This window comes from Mus caroli, unplaced genomic scaffold (genome assembly GCF_978045245.1).
Source record: "Mus caroli unplaced genomic scaffold, Mus_caroli_1 scaffold_18, whole genome shotgun sequence".
Classification (NCBI taxonomy): domain Eukaryota; kingdom Metazoa; phylum Chordata; class Mammalia; order Rodentia; family Muridae; genus Mus; species Mus caroli.
The window spans coordinates 73,948,410-73,971,483 of NW_028227273.1; the positions used below are offsets into that span (position 1 = coordinate 73,948,410).

Sequence of the window (23,074 nt, forward strand, 5' to 3'; positions counted from 1 at the left end):
GACAAGGTAATTGCAGCTCAGGTGTAGAAGTGAACTCAAGGATCCTGAGAATCTATAACTGCACTGGCTGCAAATGCCCTGTGTTACTGAGGGCCGCAGACCTGACCTTGTTACAGTAGCCAAGTTCAGCCTTGGTGAGTGATTTCTTTTGGATAAATTACAAGTTATGATCATGGGTGTGACTATCAGGAAATGACATGAGAACATTTGGATAGGGCAAAACTTTTCTCATTGGCCTCAGGCCAACTTCACCTGTGTAATTCACTGCTTCTATGTTGAGCAAAAGATGCAAGAATATGAAATTGAGCAGTCAAGGAATTCTAGGGACATCAGGAAATTGTGGCTGAAAGAGTAGAGTGAGTCTGATAATTTAAATATTCTATCTGCACTTTCCTTTTAATACAAAAGCTATACGGTTTCCTACAGAATAGAAAATTGATTCACAAGATCTAGTTCAGGATGCATATTCAGACTATAGAACTTTGGTATCTGGACTGTGTATTCATGCACAGATGGAAGGAAAAACACATTAACACACTTAAATACACAGAATCACAGATTCTGTGTTAACTTGCAATTAGCAGTTGTTAGTGAAAATTCAGGAATACAATTGACATCCTCTCATTTCAGTATTGAAATACCCAACTTATAACCAACTCTAAATAAAACCCCAGATTCTTGATGGAAGAAACCTTTTTTTTTTTAATTGTTGCCTTTGCTCCTGATAAAGGAGGAGCTGAGCGGCCCTTAATAGCATGGCTGTCATGTACTTTAATTCGAGGACACAAAAGCTACAAGAACATCTAATTCTAGCACATAAACAATGGTATTGCCTGAACATAGCTTGTCTCTTGCAAATTGTTGTGTAAGCCTCTTTTACTTGACTCCAGAGTTTGTAATCTGCAGCAAAGAAAACATGAAATCCACTACAGCTTTCAAGCAGTGTGTAACTCTCCTGATGTCTTTTCCTCTTTGTTGTTATTTTGAAGTTTCTGTCTTAGAGAACTACATTTTCCCCACTGTGAGAGACTGGGACAAACCAAGAGAGGAGATATTAAACTATAGACATGTATACAGAAAAATGAGGGATAGCTTACTCCAGAAAATTTCAACACAATAAACAGCAGCTCAAAGGTCTTATCACATCATACCTTGTCTGATATTTGATGTAGCCATGTGTACCACAGATTATAAGAACATGCTACTCCAATTTTGTTTTTTGTTTTGCATGATTTCTTAATGATATAGCTGTATGTAAATAAAGGAAACACCCAATAACAGAAAAGAAAGAAATCGGCAGAAATTTATCGACACTTAACGTGCATACATTTGTTATCGTGGAAATATTCACACATACACACACAAAAACAAACAAACACACATATAAACATTCACACACTCACATTCTAGCTATCACAATAAAATTCTGAACATATCACCAGATCCTGTCAATTTCCTTACTATAATTTAATACACCTAGTTGCTCTACACTATCTAACCACATGGACGATAGTGAGCTATTTACAATATAGATGGCAGAAGACGAAAAAGTTGTGGTTGGTTTGTCTGATACTGCCGATTATATCCTATATGCAAAACTAATTTCTCAAGACATGGTTGCATTTGAAAAGCAGATGCACAAATAAGTAATGGCATATGAATCTTCTCCCAAATTTAATTGGTGAATAAATCCTAGAGCCTATGCTTGTGTAATGGAGAAACTATTATGAGTTTAAAAGGAGGCTGCAGATAGTGGGAGAGAGATAATGGGTATAGAGGAGGAAGCTGCAAAGGACTAAAGCTGCATAACCAGGAAAGAGCAAACAAAAGGGGACTTTTTACCTGGGAAATAAGTTAAAATACCCCTAGACCCACCCAATCTAGGCATTTGAGTAGTAAATAAAATATCTGTATTATATGTTATATCTGGGCTTGTTAGAACCATGACTATAACTATAAGATGGTGTATGATACCCTGGATCTGAAGCTGTTGGGAATTTTGATTTGTCTAATTTGAGAGCTGAGAACTGAACACATGACCTCTGAAAAACCAGCATGTACTCTTAAACACTAAGCCATTTTTCCACAACTGTGGCTCAGTTTTGACATGGGAAAAAAGGTGATGAAGAGATGGCTCATCCATGAAGAGTTCTTCCTCATCTTGTAGAATATCCATATGCTCAGAGGCCCCTATGTGTAGCAGTTCACAACTGCCAGTAACTTGATATACAGAAAACTTGATAAACCCATCTACCTATTAAAAAAACCTTTAACTCCATAAACACACACACACACACCCCCCACAGATAAACTATGAATATAAATTTTAAAAATTAAAAACCTGATGCTTATTATTTTACCAGGTATTTCAGTGTAAGCAAGCATGTGAGCTCTGAAGTTAGACTCACATGCACAGATGAAGTGCATGTGATGCATCTCTAGAAAGATGGACCATCTAGAGACTGCCATATCCAGGGATCCATCCCATAATCAGCTTCCAAATGGTGACAACATTGCATACACTAGCAAGATTTTGCTGAAAGGATCCAGATATAGCTATCTCTTGTGAGAATATGCCAGGGCCTTGCAAACACATAAGTGGATGCTCACAGTCAGCTAGTGGATGGATCACAGGGCTCCCAATGGAGGAGCTAGAGAAAGTACCCAAGGAGCTAAAGGGATCTGCAACCCCATAGGTGGAACAACATTCTGAACTAACCAGTACCCCGGAGCTCTTGTCTATAGCTACATATGTATCATAAGATGGCCTAGTAGGCCATCACTGGAAAGAGAGGCCCATTGGACATACAAACTGTATATGCCCCAGGGCCAAAAAAATTGAAATGGTGGGTAGGGAAGTGGGGGGGGGGAGGGTATGGGGGACTTTTGGGATAGCATTGGAAATGTAATTGAGAAAAATACGTAATAAAAAATATTAAAAAAAAAGAAAGACAGAGAAAGACAAAACTACAAAACTGGGCTGGGTAAAACATTTCTCTGTGTGTAGAAGGGGGTCAACTTTTTGGAGGCAGTTCTCTCTTCCCACCTTTATGTGTATTCTACCTTCCATCACAGGGATGCGAAATATTTATTGGTGTTAACAAGAAATAAGTATAGCAAGCCAAACTAAGATAGCATACAGTGTATGAAACCGAAAAATTCTTTGTGTTGGAACATTTTACATGTGTGTGAGTTGTTCTATGCTCGGCTCTATTAATGTATGCCTTTGCATTACAAGATGGTCAATGGAAACAATGTGGTACTTGTTAATTAAATACTTTCAGTAATTATGGTGTTAATTATATATAAATGTCTTTGATTTTGAAATTATAATATAGATATCATTTAAATTTTCCTTTTCTTAACTCCAAACCTTCTATATTACTCAATGTTGTCTTTCAATGTCATATCTCTATTTCCATTAATATTACATTCTTGTATATGTATATGTACATGTACATTATATATATAATGCGTATATATATATATATACATATATATATATACACACACACACACACACACACACATACACACACACACATACAAATTCCCAAATGCAACCTGCTCAATCTATATATATTGTAACTTGAATGAATTATTTCTGGACTGACCTATTTGGTATTGGGATAATCAATTTAAAGTTCCCTTCCTGGGTAGAATAATTTTCACAGATCTCAGCATTCCTTAGTTCCCTTATTGGTTTTTCCCATTAACAACAGCATCTTCCTTGTGCCATTCTGATTCAACTCATTTATATTAAATATGTTTTACTTTGGTGATTATAATTAAATTCAAAAATTTCTGATTACCTGAGTTATAAGTCCACTAGTTTTTTTGTTTGTTTTTGTTTTTTGTTTTGTTTTTGTTTTTGTTTGTTTGTTTTATCTTATGGAAGGGGAAAGAATTGTAGCAGAGATATGAGGTTAGAGAAAATAAAAACAATGTGTCTTTAAAATGAAAGTGATCTCCAGAATAAGATTGCTTGTGTTAGTAGCAAAGTCAGTTCACTCTGAATACACACTGCTAGGTTGTTATTTTGCTTCCTTAAAGATCAGTTATATGGCAACAAACTCTTCCATGTCATGGTATTGTGCTCTTTATTTGGGTATCCTCCCCTTGTTGTATAAGGCTCGATATAGGGTAGACATTACAGTATTATTCTGTCAAATAATCTTGATGTCAGACGCAATGGACAGACATTGATTTGTTAATTACAATTCCTTGTTTTCTCTCCCTGGTTTCTTATACAACCCTGCCCTGAGGTTATATTACCACTGTTGGTTAAAATTTCTCATATTAATCACTCATAAAGAGAATACATCAGTCTTACCCACAAGTTAATCTAATGACAATATATGCTCAACTAACATTCCTTCCTGGTGGCCTTAGCTTGTCTCAAGTTGACAAGAATCTAACCAGCAGCGAGTTTAAAGCCTGGGCACCATGCAAAAATTTGCTCAACTACTGACTTAACACCATAGGATAAATGAATATAAGAAGTTATGTGTGTTTGTGTGTGTGTGTGTGTGTGTGTGTTTGACAATTTATACTTTATTTCTCTCCAAACTTATCCTATGATAAGCATATCAGTGGAACTAAGGATTTCCAGCTAGAACATAATATTATTAACAGATACGTGTTCTTTGATTTGTTCATGTGAATTATTGCAGAGAGAATTCTATTATCTTACTGATACAAAAAAGGGATTACAATTTGAATTTAGAGACTCCTTTCCATTTATCATGAAATCCTCTCTCTCTCTCTCCCTCTCTATCTTCCTCTCTCTCTCTGTCTCTCTCTCCCTCCTTTCCTCTCTCTCTCCATATATATATATATTATATATAATATATATATATATATAATCAATCTATACAACTACATTCAATCAATACAAACTATATTTTTGAATACACACAGATGTCTTCTTACTTCCCTTATGACCACTGCTCTTCAAATATTTCTTATTTAAAACAAAAGATAGTTTGCTGTTTTTAATCTTTCTGTTTAGTAATCACATAGAAGTATATCCTCATCTGTCCCAATATGAATTAAGATCATAATTAGAATGTACAATTAGAGAATGGTACTGGAAAATCAACTTCATCTTTTAAAATAGTGACTGGAACTATTGAATTTCATATCATTGTCCTTGCTTTACAGTCCTGCTATAAGTTTCACATGATCATCATGAATCATTTTCTTTCCTCTCACATGTATTTATTTTTTCATGTGTATTTTTGTACATAACTTGTAAAGTAATATTCGCCATATACCGGCAGATGTATGCAGAGTCCAGAGAGTATCAGATACCCATAAAAGTCATGTGTAGGATATGGGTGCTAAGGCAAAACCAAAATTCTCTCCAAGAGCAATAAACTCTTAAATACTGAACCTTGCCGCATATGCATGTTTACATACCCTTATCCTATTCTTCTGTGTCCAATCATTCCTGTCTTTCTCTCTCTTTGTTTTATAGATAGGGTCTCACTGTGTGAACTTGGCTGTCCTGGACCTCTCCATATCCACCAGCCTCACCTTGAACTCTCAGAGAATCACCTGGCTCTTACTCCCAAATGCTTGGATTAAAGGTCTTCTACCATGCTCAGAACATTTTCTTAACTTATGTTTGTAGCATAGTATCTTGACCAATATTAATAACCCACAACTTGAACTAGGAACAAAAGCTTAATTTTAACTTTCAAAAATTAAATGTCTGAGACTAATTTAAAGGAAAATACTCTATTTTTTATTTTACATGTTTCTTATGAGGATATGTCTAAAACTTTAAAGGTTAAATAACTGAAATAGAGGGTTGCTTCAGAGAAATGGGATAAAAGTAATCAGAAGACAGCAAAACAGATTAACTCCTTTCACTGTCAGTCTATAGAATATTTACTACTTGTGATATCTACAAATTATTTTAATAATTTGAAAAATAACTTTACTTACAAATAATTTGTTAATTTTGTGGAATCACTTATTATAAATTCCCTGACATATATGCTGATTATATTATCTATTCCTTTAATTTATTGCATGTTTTAAGCTGTATGTATGTATGTATGTATGTATGTATGTATGTATGTATGTATGTAGTTTTATATGTTTGTTTTGAAACTGGGTATTACTATGTAATGCTGGTTGGGCAGGAATTAACTCTTTAGTCACAAAAGCATCATGCTCAAAGAAATCCAACAGTGACTCCTTCTAGAGTCCCTATAGTGCTAGGATTAAATACTTTTGTTGCCAGGCTCATTCAATTGTAAATTTGTAGTTATCATAGTTTGTAAAACTGCCTCCCACACAATCCTTAGGTATTGATCCAGGTATATTAACACGAGGAGTGGCAGCCTGTGCTGTCATACAGTGATTAGAGTCTTATGAAATATTCGTAATGTAAACCATGCTTTTCTAAATAAGTAGTATAATGGACATTCAATGAAGAATCTAGAAAATAGAATTTAGACTACTGGCTAGATTGAATGAGCAAAATCTGAGTATACATTGTTGGCCTGTATATGTGACAATTTTGAATTCACTGATATAAAATTCCCTTAAATTCACTCACTGTCTTCAGAAAGAAAAGCTCATGAGATAAGAAAACATTTTATCATAAACAAGAAAAAATTAAAATCTGAATTTCTTTGTAACTCTCTGGCTTCCAAACCATTTTTCATAAGTGTCTTCTTTGATCCTAGGACAATGGGTTTTGATTGTATTTTTAGATTACTTTTCCTGGTACAGAATATAGTTGGACCTTTGGGGCATGCCATTGTTCTTACAGTCTCTGCTTCTATGCCCTATATTAGCCAAGAATCAAGGCCCACTCGTCTCATACTCACCAATATTGCTATAGGAAATTTCTTTATTCTTTTCAAGGGGATTGCATACAGTGTATATATCTGTGGAATAACACACATTTTGAGAATCCATTGGTTTAATGTTGTTGTATATATGTACAGAGTAGGTCAGGGCCTATCACTTTGTACCACTTGCCTCTTGAGTAATTTTCAGGCAATGTCTATCAGTTCAAGAGTGTGTGTTTGGATGGGTCTCAAAATCCAAGCTTGGAAGATCAGTATCTCTTGCTTTCTATGTTGGATATCTAGCCTTCTGATAAATACCTTTGGTCCTGTATATATTGAATGCTTTCAGCATAAACAGAATTTAACTAAGATGTGGGATTTTAGGCTCTGCATTTCTCAAGTGTCAAGAATATCTGAAGGCAGATACAGAGTACTGATAACTCTTTCAGATTATATATTAATAGGACTTATGGTTTTTGCCAGTTTCTACATGGTTCTTCTTCTCTATAGATACCAGGGTAGGGTGGGGCTTTTTGACTCATTCAGTATCTCCAAAAGACTATCCTCTAAGGCTAAAGCTACACAAAGCATCCTGCTTCTAACAAGCATCTTCATTTTGTTTAATTTCACCAAATCCATCCTGATACTTAAAAATGATACTAATTTTATATCACAATACTTGATTTAAAATGCCACTACACTTCTGGAAACATGCTATTCCACCCTCTGCCCTTTGGTACTTATACCCCAAGATCATAAAATACCAAATTTTAGTTAATGATTTGAAATAAAGGTTTCAGATATCACTACTGTACCAATTCACAGTGGTCATCTTCAAATTTTCCAAGAGTATTGGTATGTCTATAACATGGAAGATGAATACAACATAATAATTACAGAATTATTTATGTGATATTTATTGAGTGTTATGGAGGATTTCAGTCTCACTTATGACGCAAATGTGCAAACTGTGACAATTGTAGTCTTTATGAGCATCATTCATCTATTTTGTGGTGTAATATTTCCTTAAAGCCATGTATAGAAGCTTAGAGCCTATTCTAGGTACAAATAAATTTAGGAAATCATGAATTATTATATATCTGTAGCAACATCTATATACATATCCCAGGCTGACCTCAGACTCTCAGAAATCCTTCCTTATCTTTCCAATAACACTTATTATATGGTCTCACATGGCATTACATGGCTCAAACAATTATCTAGGGTTGAACATGAATCTTTTAGACAGAGGATATACTTCCAGGATATACTTCCAAACACTTGGTCTTCACAGAACTCTACAACGGAACTATCCTTTCAGCACTTTTTTGTTTCCATTTTTAAAGAAGAAGTTTGATTTTACAGATCATGTAGACCTATAAAATGGTATGCAGCCAAAACTGACAGTGGTTTCATGATACTCTTATCTTGGTCACTCAAAGGCCTTCATATTAGAGTTCTGAGTTTACAAACCTGTACAACTGCAGGCAACTCTATATAACAGATTATTTGTGTGTGTCACTGTGAGTACATATGCATTTCTGTATATTTGGGTGTAATTTCAATATCTATTCCAGAGAAGAAAATACAGAAGCACATGTTAGCTCTGAGTTTAGACAGCAGGTAAAAGATCTGTACAAGATCAAGAAAGACAAAATACAAGCATGGCACAGGAAATGCTGGAACAAAGACACATCTCTCTAAATACCTCTTTGTATTTGTTGACTGTTGTGAAAAATTGGTTTTCTTTTATTCACTACTGTACCATTTCATATATTGACCACATGTAGAGGCCATATAAATGTACAAGAGGATTTAGTCAAATAAAAAGAACTCAAAAATGAGATAGATGTGGAGAAAGAGACAGAGACAGAAACAGATAGACACATTGACATAGACACAGACACACAGACACACACACACACACAGAGAGAGAGAGAGAGAGAGAGAGAGAACGCATGTGATTTTGAATGAGGTTCTAGGAAAAGTTGGGCAAGATGCTGAATATGATTAAAATCATTGCCTAAAACTTTTATATTAATACAACTTGATTTGAAATACTACAGAAAAAACTGAAGTTGAAAAATGTTCCTGTGAATCCACAGATGATAATTACTTGAGACAAGAGATCTCAGAGTATCCAAGTATTCAATATAATGCCTATTTGTACCTTTCACATCCTTTAATTTCTGATCTGGAGCCTTACTTTTAGACATGCTGTATTCTTTAGACGTGTAGCATGTTTTGAATAATGATAACAAATTTACAATTTTTACTGTGCACATGAAGAAACTAACATTGAACATTCAAAATCTAGTCTCTGTATCCTAAACTGAAATTCCAACAAAAGTCTGTTTCTTACCCTGCTTTGCTATTCTGTTAATGTATATGGGCCTTGTCACCCAAGCAATAGTCTAAGGTGATGAGGAAAGAATACAAGTATATATCAAATTACAAATCATAGTGTGAAAAATTAATATAGATTATCTCATTAGTAATCTTGTATCCACTACATGGCGAAATGAAACTTGGCTACATAGATGAGATAAATATTTTTAAAAGATTTTAAAATCATTTCATATCTTATAATAAGATCTCACTGTGTAATATTGTCCTATGTTATATAGAGATTTCTATATAGTTGAAACAAGTTTTAAACTTTTAACAGACTTCAAATATATGCTTGATAAATGCTAAGATTACATTTGTATACCAACTTGCTAGATTTCTTTTTTCCTCTCCCACCTCATCCTCCTTGCCTCTCCTTCTCAGTACTCTTTTGTTTATTTGTTTGTTTTTTTGCATGTTGTTAAAGACAGGGTCTCATGTATAAAAGGCTGGCTTCAATTCTGCCAAAGATAAGACTGAAACATTGATCTTCCTGTTCCTTTTATTCCAGTTCTTGGATTATTTTCCTGTATCCTATGCACATTTTACAAACGATTGAGAATAAAAGACAGGGCTGAACTTATTCAAGGCAAGCTATCTTCCAATGGAGTTATTAATGTAGTCCTCTGGATACTTATTTTTAAAAATCATCTACTTCTACTGGATAATCAAAATGTACATATGTGCCCCATATTAGTAGTGAACTTCAGTATTTTTCATGCAATAAACCCAACTTTAGAGTTTTCAGATTAAAAATATGGGCCACTACTCTGGTTTATACTATGCAGAGCCATTGTAGCTGTGAAGGCTTTTGTACATCAAAAGCCTGCTACATCTCATTTCATAATCTGTTCCACCCCCATTCTGCTGAGTACAACCTTGCAAATATCAGGGCACTTCTAGGAAATCGTCTCTTACTTGTGCTTTCTAAAATCCTTGGACCGTATTTTGGATAGCTTTAAGTCTGTTATTCCAAAATCAGTGACCTTCTTTTAATAGTTTCAGCAAAAGAATTAAAAAAAATGTGAAATATAAAACAGAACTTAAAGAAGGAATTAAGAATAAAGTCATAAAAATGCTTACAGTAACATCAAAATTAAATCATTACTAGCTCTCATAAAAATATTTTTAGAATGGGAAGGATACTTATACAAACTCAGATCTGAACCCTTAACAACTTCTTCTACTCACTTGGTAGGAATCATGAGGTCAACCCTATAGATATCAGTGAGGAAAAGAACTGGTTTTCCAAAAACTCTCTACACATGTGTAACTATGGATAATAAGGATGTGTAAGTATTTAAATAATAATGAAAACTAATTAGGATCCTAAAGGAGAGGTTCTAAGGAAATATAATCTCTGTGTTGAACAATGAATTCCTGAGATGGAAATTAGATGCATAGGAACAAGAGACAAGGAGGCAGGGTACCAAATGTGAAGAGTTAATACAGACATAAGAGGTAAAACATTAACCACTATTACATTTATGGCCTAAATCAATCTCATGACACTCCAAACTTTTTCCAATTTATCTTTTTAACTTTTTTTTGTTTGTTTGTTTTGTTTTTGTTTTTTGAGACAGGGTTTCTCTGAATAGACCTGGCTGTGCTGGGACTCACTTTTGTAGACCAGGCTGGCCTCGAACTCTGAAATCTGCCTACCTCTGCCTCCCAAGTGCTGGGATTAAAGGCATGTACCACCACTGCCCAGCATCCAATTAAACTTTTTGTTGATTTCTAAAAGTTATATTTTAAAAACTTCCCATGTGGAGGAAGTGTTATGCAAATTAATGTATACCAAACTTACAATGATGTATTTTAATAAAAATAAATAGTAGGCAGCATCATTTTGCATTTAAAATTGCCAAGTTTGCAAAAACCTCAAATGGCAAGAGAATCCTTAGAGCATAATTAATGATGAGATTTGTGAAGTACTTTGAAGTCTAATTGTTCTTCCTCTTAATGACAGGTGACAATGTACATGTGTCTACTACAGCCCAACACACTTCTTCCTGAGGCAGAGGCAGGCTTTGTTATTTGGTGCAAAACAGCCTATTATTATAATTGGGGGTCCTGTGGAAATGCTCAGACAAGGGCATGGGTATGTCATAATTTATATAATGAAGTAAAGTAGCAAAGACTTCAAGTAGGCTTCTCATCTAGATGGTCTATTGAACAATTTAGGCTACACAAGGGGAAATGTCGTTGGACTGTGCTGAATGAGTAAATCCCAATATTAAAGCCAACACTTAAGCAATGTTACTAAACTGTTAGTAAAAACCTAACTACTACAAAGGCCTTGTAAACCAGCCCCAATTAAATATTGTCCCTTATAAGAGTTGCCTTGGTCATAGTATCTCTTCACAGAAGTGAAACCCTAATTAAGACATATGTCAATGTGCCAGATGTATGCCTATTCCCCTGGCAATCCAGAAAGAGATGGCAGATCCTTATATTACATGGAACTTATATTACAGATAGCTTTAGGCACTATTTTGTTATGAGTATTGAACATGGACCCTCTCAGTAGAGCTCTAGTCTCAGTTGTTCAATAGTTCAATAATACTGCGAAAGTCATATAAATTGGAATAGGCATTTTCTCTAAAGGTAAGGTCGTAAATATTTCATATCAGAATGCTGTAAATTCCCAATCTTAGTTACTAACATATGTACAAGGATACATAACTAAGGGTGTTGTGCTGTGCCAACAAATCTTCATTTGAGAACATAGCATGTGGATTATTCATCCTTGTATAAATCATAACATTTTGCTCAGTTTTATTTCACCTGTAAAAAAATAAAAATATTTTTGATGCATAGGGTCTAGAAAATGTGTGGGTTAATTGATGATTACAGAATATCAATCTGTTCACTTGTTACTCCAGAGTCATATTTGTCATAATTTTTGTTTGTTTAAAAATAAAATACAGAAAAACTGCTGCAGAACCTGCAGAAATGATTTCACTACAATAAATGATACCTACATATTAAAGATAGAATTCTTTCTTTATCTAATATATATATTGTTACATATTTATAAATATATATAAGATAAAATATATATTTATATTTTGTATGTATGCATGGTTTTCTGTACATATGGTGTGGTTGTCGGAATATATGTAGCCCAGAGCATGACATTTTGAGGAGCTGTGGCCCGCTGAAGTAAATATGGCCTTGATGGAGGAAATGTGTCACTGTGGGGTTGGTTTGAGATCATATTATCAAGCTCTATCCAGTAGAGAAGAGTGTGTCCTCCTGGCTGCCTTCAGATCAAGATATAAAACTTTCATCCCCTTCTCCAGCACCATGTCTGCTTGAATACTGCCACGGATTCTGCCATGATGATAGTAGACTGAACCTTTGAAACTGTAAGCCAGCCCCAATTAAATATTGTCCCTTATAAGAGTTGCCTTGGTCATAGTATCTCTTCACAGAAGTGAAACCCTAATTAAGACATATGTCAATGTGCCAGATGTATGCCTATTCCCCTGGCAATCCAGAAAGAGATGGCAGATCCTTATATTACATGGAACTTATATTACAGATAGCTTTAGGCACTATTTTGTTATGAGTATTGAACATGGATCTGCACAATAGTAGTAACAACAGTTAACCTCTGACCCATATCTCTAACCAATAATATTTTTGTCTACTATTTGAGTATTTTCTCTTGTGTATAATTTCATAGCTTAAGTTTCTGTCAACTTCTCTCTAATATCTTTTTCCAGCGCAACTTCTTTTGGATCTCCAAGCAAATCCTTTGCTCAAATTTTTCTCAGTACTATTTGCAGCACTGTTGCTCATTGCTTTTTCATACCCACTATCCTATGTTAAGGGTTAAGTTGAAGTTTTCTTCATATCAATATTGTATCCCTAATTAGAATACATCGAAATATAATGACTCAGAAGCTGAATACTTTTATATTAATAATTAAAGCAAAATTGAACCCTAAAGGTAGGGTCACAATGAAGTATAGGTTACATACGTCAATTCACCAGCAAGATGAGGTTGGAAAGAGGGAGGAGATACCTACCTATATATGACAGTTAAAATATTGTAGGAGAAAATAGCATCTTCATCTTGGGTATCAGGTATCCAACTGCAATTATGATATAATATATCAGTTTATATTTAATTTTTTATGTAAACTTTTAAAAATTAATCTACTTGGCTTTCCTCCAGAGATGCCTACCTTCATTAAGACCAAAAATCAAGTGAATTACCAGAGTGTTGTAAAGAATGACCATGTATTGAGTATGTAGTTTAGAGGGTACTGTGAACACTTTACTTGGCTATAGGTAACACAAATATTTACTTAGTCACACACAGTGAATTCAGAACATACCAAAATAATGAACATCTAAAAAAATTAATTAGTGAGCCAATGAGTTTGATGGGGTTACATCAAACTAATTCATAATAGGTCACCCCTAGGAGTAGAGAAAGTTCAAAGATATTTTCTCTGGATAAAACATCAGTTTGGTTAGTACAGAGCACCAGTTAAACAGGTGTGAAAGATGAGTTTAATGTGGTAGAGGAAGAACTCAGAGGACAAAACAACTTGATTTAAAGCAGATTCTATATTATTATTCAAATAACCTTCTCTAGGTTTGACAACTACTCAAAACATTAGTTTATTCTTATAGTAAAAAATAATAAAATCTTGTATGCTAACTAACATAAACATATATGTCTGTGTAGATTACATAAGGTATGCAGATAAAGGGGAGGTCCCAGACCTCTACCAAAACTCATTAGATGACAATGTATCCAAGATAACATTAATTAAACAATCATGCTCACTCTTATTATAAAAAATCAAAAAAGAATTTCATCTCACTATGTAATAAGTCAAAACCCTTTTTTGAAAACAGAGATGGTAACCACCCCTCACTGACTTCCTGCCTTTGTGAACCCACAAGGAGTTACACATTATCAAACAGCGGTTATAACTTTTCAACATTCTCTTCAACTCTAGATTTAAGCCCTATATTAACAAATATCCAATGCTGTTCTTCGGTTCACACCTCTACTTGGGAGTGGCAACTCTGTCAGGCAGACAGAACAGGAGGCTCTAGTGTGCATTTTACCCTACACTGTCAGATGTCAGGTTAACAGGAAGCTCAGGATTGGAAGAACACAGCTTAAGGTGGGAGTCCTATCCCTGGTAAGAAACGAGGCAGGGTGAGGCTGAGGATGCAGAGGTTAGTAAACTCCTGGGTGTCCAGTATGGTAGGGTCATGGATGATCCTGGGGATAGGGAGAGGGAGAACTCCAGCTTAGTTCATCATTGAGTGTCAGGAGTACAGAGGAGCCTTCTGTGAGAGACTTAGGCAGCTCTGTTTGCTGAGGAATTTCCCCCATACTGATTCATGATGAGAGAGACACAATCCTTGGATCCAAACAGCTGCTTGTTCATTGTGGAGAATAGGAGCTTAGGACTTACTCAGGATGGATCAGAGATTAAATATCTTTTGCAGGAAGGAATGAACAGGAAATGGATGCTTGTTGGCTAGAACCTCATTGGCATGGAGATCTTCCAATTAGGGGGGGATTGTCACTTCTTCCAGGACAGAAAGGAAAGGAGTCTGGAAGGGAGTAAATGAAACTCCAAACATCCTCATGTCTCAGGGCATAGGGATTACTGAACCCACATGACCTTACCAGTTTTTATCTAGTGACAGGATTGCTCTTGCCTCAGAATACAATCAAAAACATATTTTTGAGAGAAGGAGAATATATTGTTAAGTGTTTTTGTATTGTTTCATGGACAGAATTAGCATTAAACCTAACATAAGCTTGACAAGAAGGTAGAAGTAAGATTATTTGCACTTCTATTATATATATATATCCCTTGAAATTCCTTTTGTCATGAGGCATTCTTGATGACACACTTGAACTCTTCCATATTAATATCTAAAATGTTACAAAATTTTATTGTTGCCACACACAAGATAATCATACTATCTGAGTACTGAATGTAATATAAAATTGTTTTTATTCTTGCCCAGAAATATATATGATGATACATCCTAAATTTATTTTATGGCTATGGGGATAGGTCACTTGGTAATGTTCTTGTGTTGAAAAATGAAGGCCAAAAAAGTGGAGATGCTTTGTGGTCATCTTATTGGGGAGGCTTTAATGTAAAAATCTGCTGCATATTTCCTGGTCATCTAGTCTCTTTAGCAAATTCCAGACAGTGAGAGGAGTCTCTCTAATAATTTCAATTGTTGAGGTAAGTTTATAATGAACTATATAAACAAGTGCATAAACATGAATGTGCTTTCATACAAGCACACAGACAGTTATGGAAATAGGAACAAAGGATGTATGCTGAGTTATTAATTGGGGTATAGTGACATAAATCATACCATAGTAAATGTTTTATATACCTCATAATCAGAAAACAGCTCTTTGAAAATCACAATAGGGAAAGTGACAGAAGAAGTGGATTGACCAAAATTACATAGATTTTATTGTCTTTACTGAGCAGTGTTTTCTTGTGACAAGGTGTGCCCAGAAGGATAATTAAATTAAATGGAGAAACAATAGGTAAAGAAAAATGTTCGAACAGTGGTATCAACATCACAAAAAGAATTAAAAAGAAACCATCTACAATTTTTTAACATAATCCAGTATCCACCCTAACTAGTACATATGCTTTGCTGGAAAATAAACCCCACCCTAAACATTCTGAATCACTTAGCTGAATTCTTTCCTATGAGAGCAAAAGACTGAAGAAGAGCAAAGAATGATGGCCAATACACACACTCCAATGTGCACTTCTTCATAATAAACACTTACCTCCTCCTGTCTATCCTTAGTTCAATACCTATGCAAGGTCATGGAAGATTATGAGTCATTTCATAATCAGTATGAGTAGTAGTAAAGCTTTTTTGTATTGTATAGAACTAAACTTTACATAACAGACATTCAACAGAGAATCATTTTTTCTAGATTACCCTCAGAATAGGTACTCTGTTATAAAAGGTGATGTGTGGGGATTTGAATAAATGTGCTATAAGATGGAGACAGACATGAGAAACAGTCATTGTTGAAATGTTGCAGGTGCTGACAAAATGGAAGCCAACTTCTCCATACCTCAGAATGGAACAGAAGTGGTGTTTTATGATTCTACCACCTCCAGAGTTATATGTATCTTCTTAGTTGTGGTCCTCTCTATAACCTTTCTCCTTGGTGTACTAGGTAATGGGCTTGTGATTTATGTGGCTGGGTTCCGGATGGCACACACTGTGACAACAATCTGTTATCTGAATCTGGCATTGTCTGACTTCTCTTACATGGCAAGTCTACCATTTCAGATCATCTCAATTGTCATGAATGGAGAATGGCTTTTTGGTTGGTTCCTTTGCAAATTTGTTCACATGATTATAAACATAAACCTTTTTCTAAGTATCTTCTTGATTACTTTCATTGCCATGGATCGCTGTATTTGTGTTCTGCATCCAGTATGGGCTCAGAATCATCGAACTGTGAATGTGGCCACAAAAGTGATCTTTGGAGCTTGGATACTTGTTCTACTGTTTATATTTCCACATTGTATCTTCGTGACTACAGTGAAAGATGAAAGTGGGAAAGTACACTGCATATGTAATTTTGAATCCTGGGCTGCAACCCCTGAGGAGCAAGAAAAAGTATCTATGACTGTGAGTTTAATTTCTGTAATCATCAGTTTTGTTATTGGCTTCAGCATACCAATGATCTTCATTGTCATCTGTTATGGACTCATGGCTGCCAAGATAGGCAGAAGAGGCTTTGTGAATTCCAGTCGTCCTTTACGTGTCCTCACTGCTGTAGCAATTTCTTTCTTTGTCTGTTGGTTCCCTTTTCAATTGATTTTTCTTTTAGGCAATATTGGGAACAAGGAGGCACAGAATAATATTGACACGTGGGTGAACCCAGCAAGTACTCTGGCCTCCTTCAACAGTTGCCTCAACCCAATACTCTATGTTTTCCTAGGTCAGCAATTCAGAGAGAGATTGATCTACTCCTTACCAGCTAGCCTGGAGAGAGCCCTGAGGGAGGATTCAGCCCTGAACAGTGACAAAATCAGAAACTTGTCTTCACAAAGACTCTGAGCCATAGGATGTGATAGGAGTGATGCCATGGAAATGTTTCCTCTGCTGTCCTATTCTCACTTTCCATCTCATCCTACTTTGCATAAGATTTTTGACCTTTAATCTAGAAGTCTAGAAGAAACACTTCATCGTCCTCTGTTTTGGAAGAACAATAAAAATGAGAAAAATATATCAGTCCTATTTTGGGAGAGTTTAACTGAGTCCAGAGCATGGGCTATTACTGAAGTGGCACAACAGTATGTGACACAAAACAAGCGTATGGTTATTGCATCAGTTGAGGTGGGAAAACATCCTTATTGTATGTGGTACCAGTCCTTAGGCAAAGAATTTTGACATTGTATCTGACTCTGATAACATTGTTTACAATGATTTCTGTTTTTGAGTGTGGAGATAATGTGTCAACCTATTTCAATTTTCTGCTTCCCCAATTTCCCTACATTATAGACTATAATATATAACTAGTATTTTAAAACACCCCTTTATTTTTATGTTACATTTGTAAGTTCATTTTATACTTTCATAGCATGAAAGTGATCTTGAATAAAGTCATTTTGAGACTGTGTCTTGGCTGTGACAAATCTACCTTGCTTTGTTGAATTACTTTTTTCCCCCTATTTCTAATGTTTTTTGCAGGAAGTTAAAACCCTTTAGAACTATGTGATGAAGAAAAAATAAATAAAAAAAAACCTTTGAATGGTTTAAAAGATGAAGATAGTAGAAAATATATCAAATTAGAGGGAGGATATACCATGGGTTTAAACACAGAAAGGGTGGGTATAGTTAAACATAATGAAGGCTACTTGAAAAATACTTATACTCATATATCGTATAATAGAGTTGAAATATATTAAAAAATATTTTGTATATTTCTGTTCCTATAATAATAACTCCATAAGCAAATATTTCTTACAGCAGAGTGGGATATTAATTGTTGATTTGTTGCTTATATTTGTTCCTGAAAGCAGCCCAGGCTATTATTGTGAAGTATGATAACTTCTAATGGCTGAAGGCAACATAAAACTTTGTTGCAAGAAACAGAAAAAACAATTTGGATATGAATTGAAAATGGCTTAGGCCCTACCTAGCTTTTGTAGATATAGTGAATTCTATGGAGATTTTAGGGGAAAGAGGGACATCAACCACACTATTCTGAAGAGAGAACTAGGACACCCATGATCAAAATATTGGCAATATATGCCAATGTGTGCTGTAGTGCCATGAACACTTTATAAGTTATAATATACTCACTAGTTAATTAGGAAGACTACTTGATGGGAAGGAATCCATGTATGATACTATGAGCTCACTTAGTGTATATGGGTGTTCATGATTAAACAGGCACACCTATGGAAATTACTACTTTTGTTTATGTAAAACAAGTAGCAAGAAGCTACCCTCTAAATACCCATGCAAATAAAAATGCCACTGTCATGCTTATTTATTGATGCCGCTCTTTGCAGTGAACAGCACTACTCAGAGATTGACATCAGCTCCTAGGATTGAGAATAAGTGTATGTTGATGGCTCAGTTTGAAATAAGGCATTAATACTACTATTTTTGTCTGAGATATTGTATAATAATGAATGAAAGAATGTTAAACACTAGGAGATAGTTTATAACATTCCCAAGTCTTGAATGGGAAACTGGTAAAAATAGAGATACAATTGATCCAGCTGCCTGAGAACTTGAATCATGAATTCAGCTAATGGAAACCCATTGCTAAGCAATTGGGATTTGAGCAAGATGGTATAGTGAAAGCCCTCTGAAGATGAAATATTGGAATTATACCTTATATCTCTGGGTTTTTATATTTTTCTGTAAATTTCATATAAACCTAGAAATAGCTGGAGAAAAATCCCTACTAAGTAATTATCTCAATCAGATTCTCCTATTAAAATTTGGGTAAGGGCAATTTTGTTGCTATTTGATTAATTATAACCCAACCCACAATGGATTATAATATTTCTCAGCATTGGGCCTAAGCTGTATAAGAAATTGTATCAAGAAAGACAGAGGATCCAAACCAAGAACAATCTTCTGTGCTCATGATTACTGCTTCCAGATTCTGTCTTCAGCTCTTTCCTTGATTTCCTCAAATGATGGAATATATCCTGTGTGATAGTATGAATGAAAGTATCCCTTATAGTATCTTATGTCTGAGTGTTTATATACCAGAGGTGAGATTGTTTGGAAGGATGAGAACTATTAGAATATGAGGCCTTGAATTGTACGTATATACTTTTAGAAAATGTGTCCTTAAGAGTGTGCTTTGATATTCAAAAGTCCTTGTTCTGCCCAGTCATTCTCTATCAGACTAAGAATCAGGATGCATGTTTTGAGCTACTGCTATAGCACCAGTTTGAGTAACCATTCCTAGCTGTTATGATAATGGACAAAGCCTCTAAAACTTTAAGCAAGCCAATAATTAAAGTATCTTTTTTTCCTTTTTTCAGTTATTTTTATGTGTTTTCTTGGAATTAAGTAATATGGCAATAATTCATTCTTTTGAAATCTTTAGTCAATATATGTCATTTAGTTCAACATCTTTGTAGTCAGTTGTTAGGGAATTATGAACATTAGGAAGAATCATATTGCGTTGTTTTTTCATATGTCGTGTGTGTGTGTGTGTGTGTGTGTGTGTGTGTGTGTGTGTGTGTGCTACCCACCAGTTATCAATGAGAAGTGATTAGCACAAAGTAACATGGAATTAGCTTCCTGGTGTAGCGTTTACTTCAGAAAAATTAGGATTTTTATAATCTTAGGGTTGGGCTGTGTAGTAAATCTGGGCAGGGGCAAAATTGTGCAGAAACAGAATAAAAGAGCAACCAAGCACTGGAACAACTTGAAATCCATTCCATGGGTAGGCACCAAACCCTGTCACTGTTACTGAAACAATTTTGTGCTTGAAGACAGGAGGCTTTGTGCCTGGTCTGAGGCCCCAGTTACTTATGTAGCAGAGGCCTGCCTTATCTGGCCTCTGTGAGAGAGGGGGAGCCTAACCTTGTAGAGATTTGACACCCCAGGGACATAGGATACCTATGGCAGGTGGAGCACCATCTCAGAGGTGAAGGGTAAAGGGAATAGGGTGAAGAACTCTGTGAGGAGAGAACAACAGAGGGGGCAGGCACCATTTGTGATATAAATTAATAAAATAATTAATAATTTAAAAAATAAAAAGAATCTAGAGCCATGTTTTTGCAAGGCATGACAGCCCATTCTCTGGCTGGAAGCTATTGAGGTTTCAAGGAGAGGAGACATAATTAAACTCTCCAAGTTAGGATGGGAAGCTTGTCATGTCCCAAATAGTGTATTATCAACTTTTAATGGCCAAAGTGCTAATTGTCAGTGGGCCCAAGAAAAGCATTCAGGCCAGTGTTGTTGTCATTGTTTTTCAATTTCTGGCATAATAGAATGTTGGTAAAATTTCTTTATTTATCTAATACTGGTCTTATGTTGTTCCTTGTTCATTACACATGAAGGTGACCATTTGAAAGCTAACTTCTCCAAGAAAGAGAGGTCCTAATATCTTGTAATTTTTTGTTACTTTTTATTATTCTTCCAGGTTATATATTTTTAATTGGATATTTTATGTATTTCTTTAAAATTTAAATTTGAATTACAGGGTTCCCCTCAGCAGACCCCCTATCTCATACCCCTCCTACTGTCCCTGCTTCTATGAGGGTGCTCCCCAACCTATCCACACACTCCTATCTTACAGCCCTGACCTTCCCCTACACTTGGCCATCCAGCCTTCAGAAGACCAACGGCCTCTCCTCTCAGAGATGGAAACCATCCTCTGCTACATATGTAGCAGCTGCACATGGGTCCCTCCATGTGTAAACTTTGGGTTGTGGCTTAGTCCCTGGGAGCTCTGGAGGGGTCTGGTTGGTTGATATTTTTTTTCTTCCTATGTGCTTGCAAACCCCTTCAGCACTTTCAATCCTTTCCTGAACTCCTTCAATGAAAATGCCACACTCTGTCCAATGATTAACTACAAGCATCCTCATTTGTATTTGTCATGCTCTGGCAGGACCTCTCAGGAGACAGCTATATCAGGCTCCTTTCAGCAAATACTTCTTGTCATCAGCAATAGTGTCTGGGTTAATTAGCCCTCTATCGGATATAGAATTGGAAAAGATTTTTGCATAATCTGTTGGTTGCCAATTGTCCTGTTGACAGTGTCCTTTGTCTTATAGAAGCTTTGCAATTTTATGAGGTCCCATTTGCAAATTTTTGATCTTAGAGTAAAGGCTTTTGGTGTTCTGTTCAGGAATTTTTCTCCTGTGCCCATGTTTTTGAGGTTCTTCCCCATTTTGGTTTGTGGTTTAGTCCCTGGTAGCTCTGGAGGGGTATGGTTGGTTAATATTGTTGTTCTTCCTATAGGGTTGCAAACCCCTTCATCTCCTTCAGTCCCTTCCCCAACTCCTTCAATGAGGACCTCATCATCAGTACAATGGTTAACTATGATCATCCTCATCTGTATTTGTCAATATCTGGCAGGACCTCTCAGGAGACAGTAATATCAGGTTCCTGTAAGCAAGCACATCTTGGAATTAGCAATAGTGTCTGGGTTTGGTGTTTGTATATGGGATGAATATGCAGAATGGACAGTCTCTGGATGGCCTTTGCTTCAGTCTCTGCTCCACACTTTTCCCCATAATTCCTTAAGACTGGAACAATTCTGGGTTAAAAATTTGAGATGAGTGTATGGTCCCATTCCTCAAACAGGGACCTACCTAACCTCTGGATATGGCTTCCGCAGGGCTTTCCCTTCCCCTTTTGAGAATTTCAGCTAATGTCATCACCTTTGAATCTGGACAGCCTATTGCTTTCCTGTCTTCTCTGACTTTCTGGTGGATACTTCCCATTCCCCATATCCCTTTGCTACATAACTCTGTTCATTTTCTTGACCTTCTCTCTATCATCCCTTTCTCCTCCCATATCTGATCCTGTCCCACTTTTCCCCTCCATGGTATCTCTTCCTTCAGAGTCCCTCTCACCCTCTATCTCCTGTGAGTGTGCTGTTTTCCCTTCTAATCAAGGACTGAATAATCCACACTTTGGTGTCTCTTCTTCTTGATCTTCATATGTTCTCTGAGTTGTATCGTGGGTATTCTGAGGTTTTGCCCTAACATCTACTTATCATCAAGTGCATACCATGTGGGTTCATTTGGGACTGGGTTACCTCACTCTGGATAATATTTTCGTTCTTTCTTTTTTTAATGGATAATTTCTTTACTTATATTTCCAATGCTATTTTCTAGTTCTATCCATTTGCCTGTGAATTTTATGAAGACATTGTTTTTAATAGGTAATTAATACTCCATTGTGTAAATGTAACATGTTTTTCTTTATCCGTCCCTCTGTTGAAGGATATCTGTTTTTTTTTTTTTTATGGCAGAAAATCTTTTTTTTAAAAAATATTTTTTATTACCTATTTTCCTCAATTACATTTCCAATGCTATCCCAAAAGTCCCCCATACCCTCCCCCCCACTCCCCTCTCCACCCATTCCCACTTTTTGGCCCTGGCATTCCCCTGTACTGGGGCATATAAAGTTTGCATGTCCAATGGGCCTCTCTTTCCAGTGATGGCTGACTAGGCCATCATTTGATACATATGCAGCTAGAGTCCAGAGCTCCAGGGTACTGGTTAGTTCATAATATTCTTGCACCTACAGGGTTGCAGATCTCTTTACCTCCTTGGATACTTTCTCTAGCTCCTCCATTGGGGTCCCTGTGATCCATCCAATAGCTGACTGTGAGCAGCCAA

General features: G+C 35.8%; 2 protein-coding genes across 2 annotated transcripts; both read left to right on the forward strand.

The window, feature by feature from the left end:
- The first annotated feature begins 69 nt into the window (after window positions 1-69).
- On the forward strand, window positions 70-19,744 carry LOC110284287 (formyl peptide receptor-related sequence 6). The gene is made up of 2 exons (XM_085832694.1): window positions 70-134; window positions 16,273-19,744. The coding sequence occupies exons 1-2, from the start codon at window positions 74-76 to the stop codon at window positions 17,301-17,303; spliced, it is 1,092 nt and encodes a 363-aa protein (XP_085688820.1). The 5' UTR covers window positions 70-73; the 3' UTR covers window positions 17,304-19,744.
- Window positions 5,603-13,618, forward strand: LOC147000500 (vomeronasal type-1 receptor 4-like). The gene has a single exon (XM_085832695.1). The coding sequence runs from the start codon at window positions 6,706-6,708 to the stop codon at window positions 7,495-7,497; it is 792 nt and encodes a 263-aa protein (XP_085688821.1). The 5' UTR covers window positions 5,603-6,705; the 3' UTR covers window positions 7,498-13,618.
- Window positions 19,745-23,074: the final 3,330 nt, after the last annotated feature.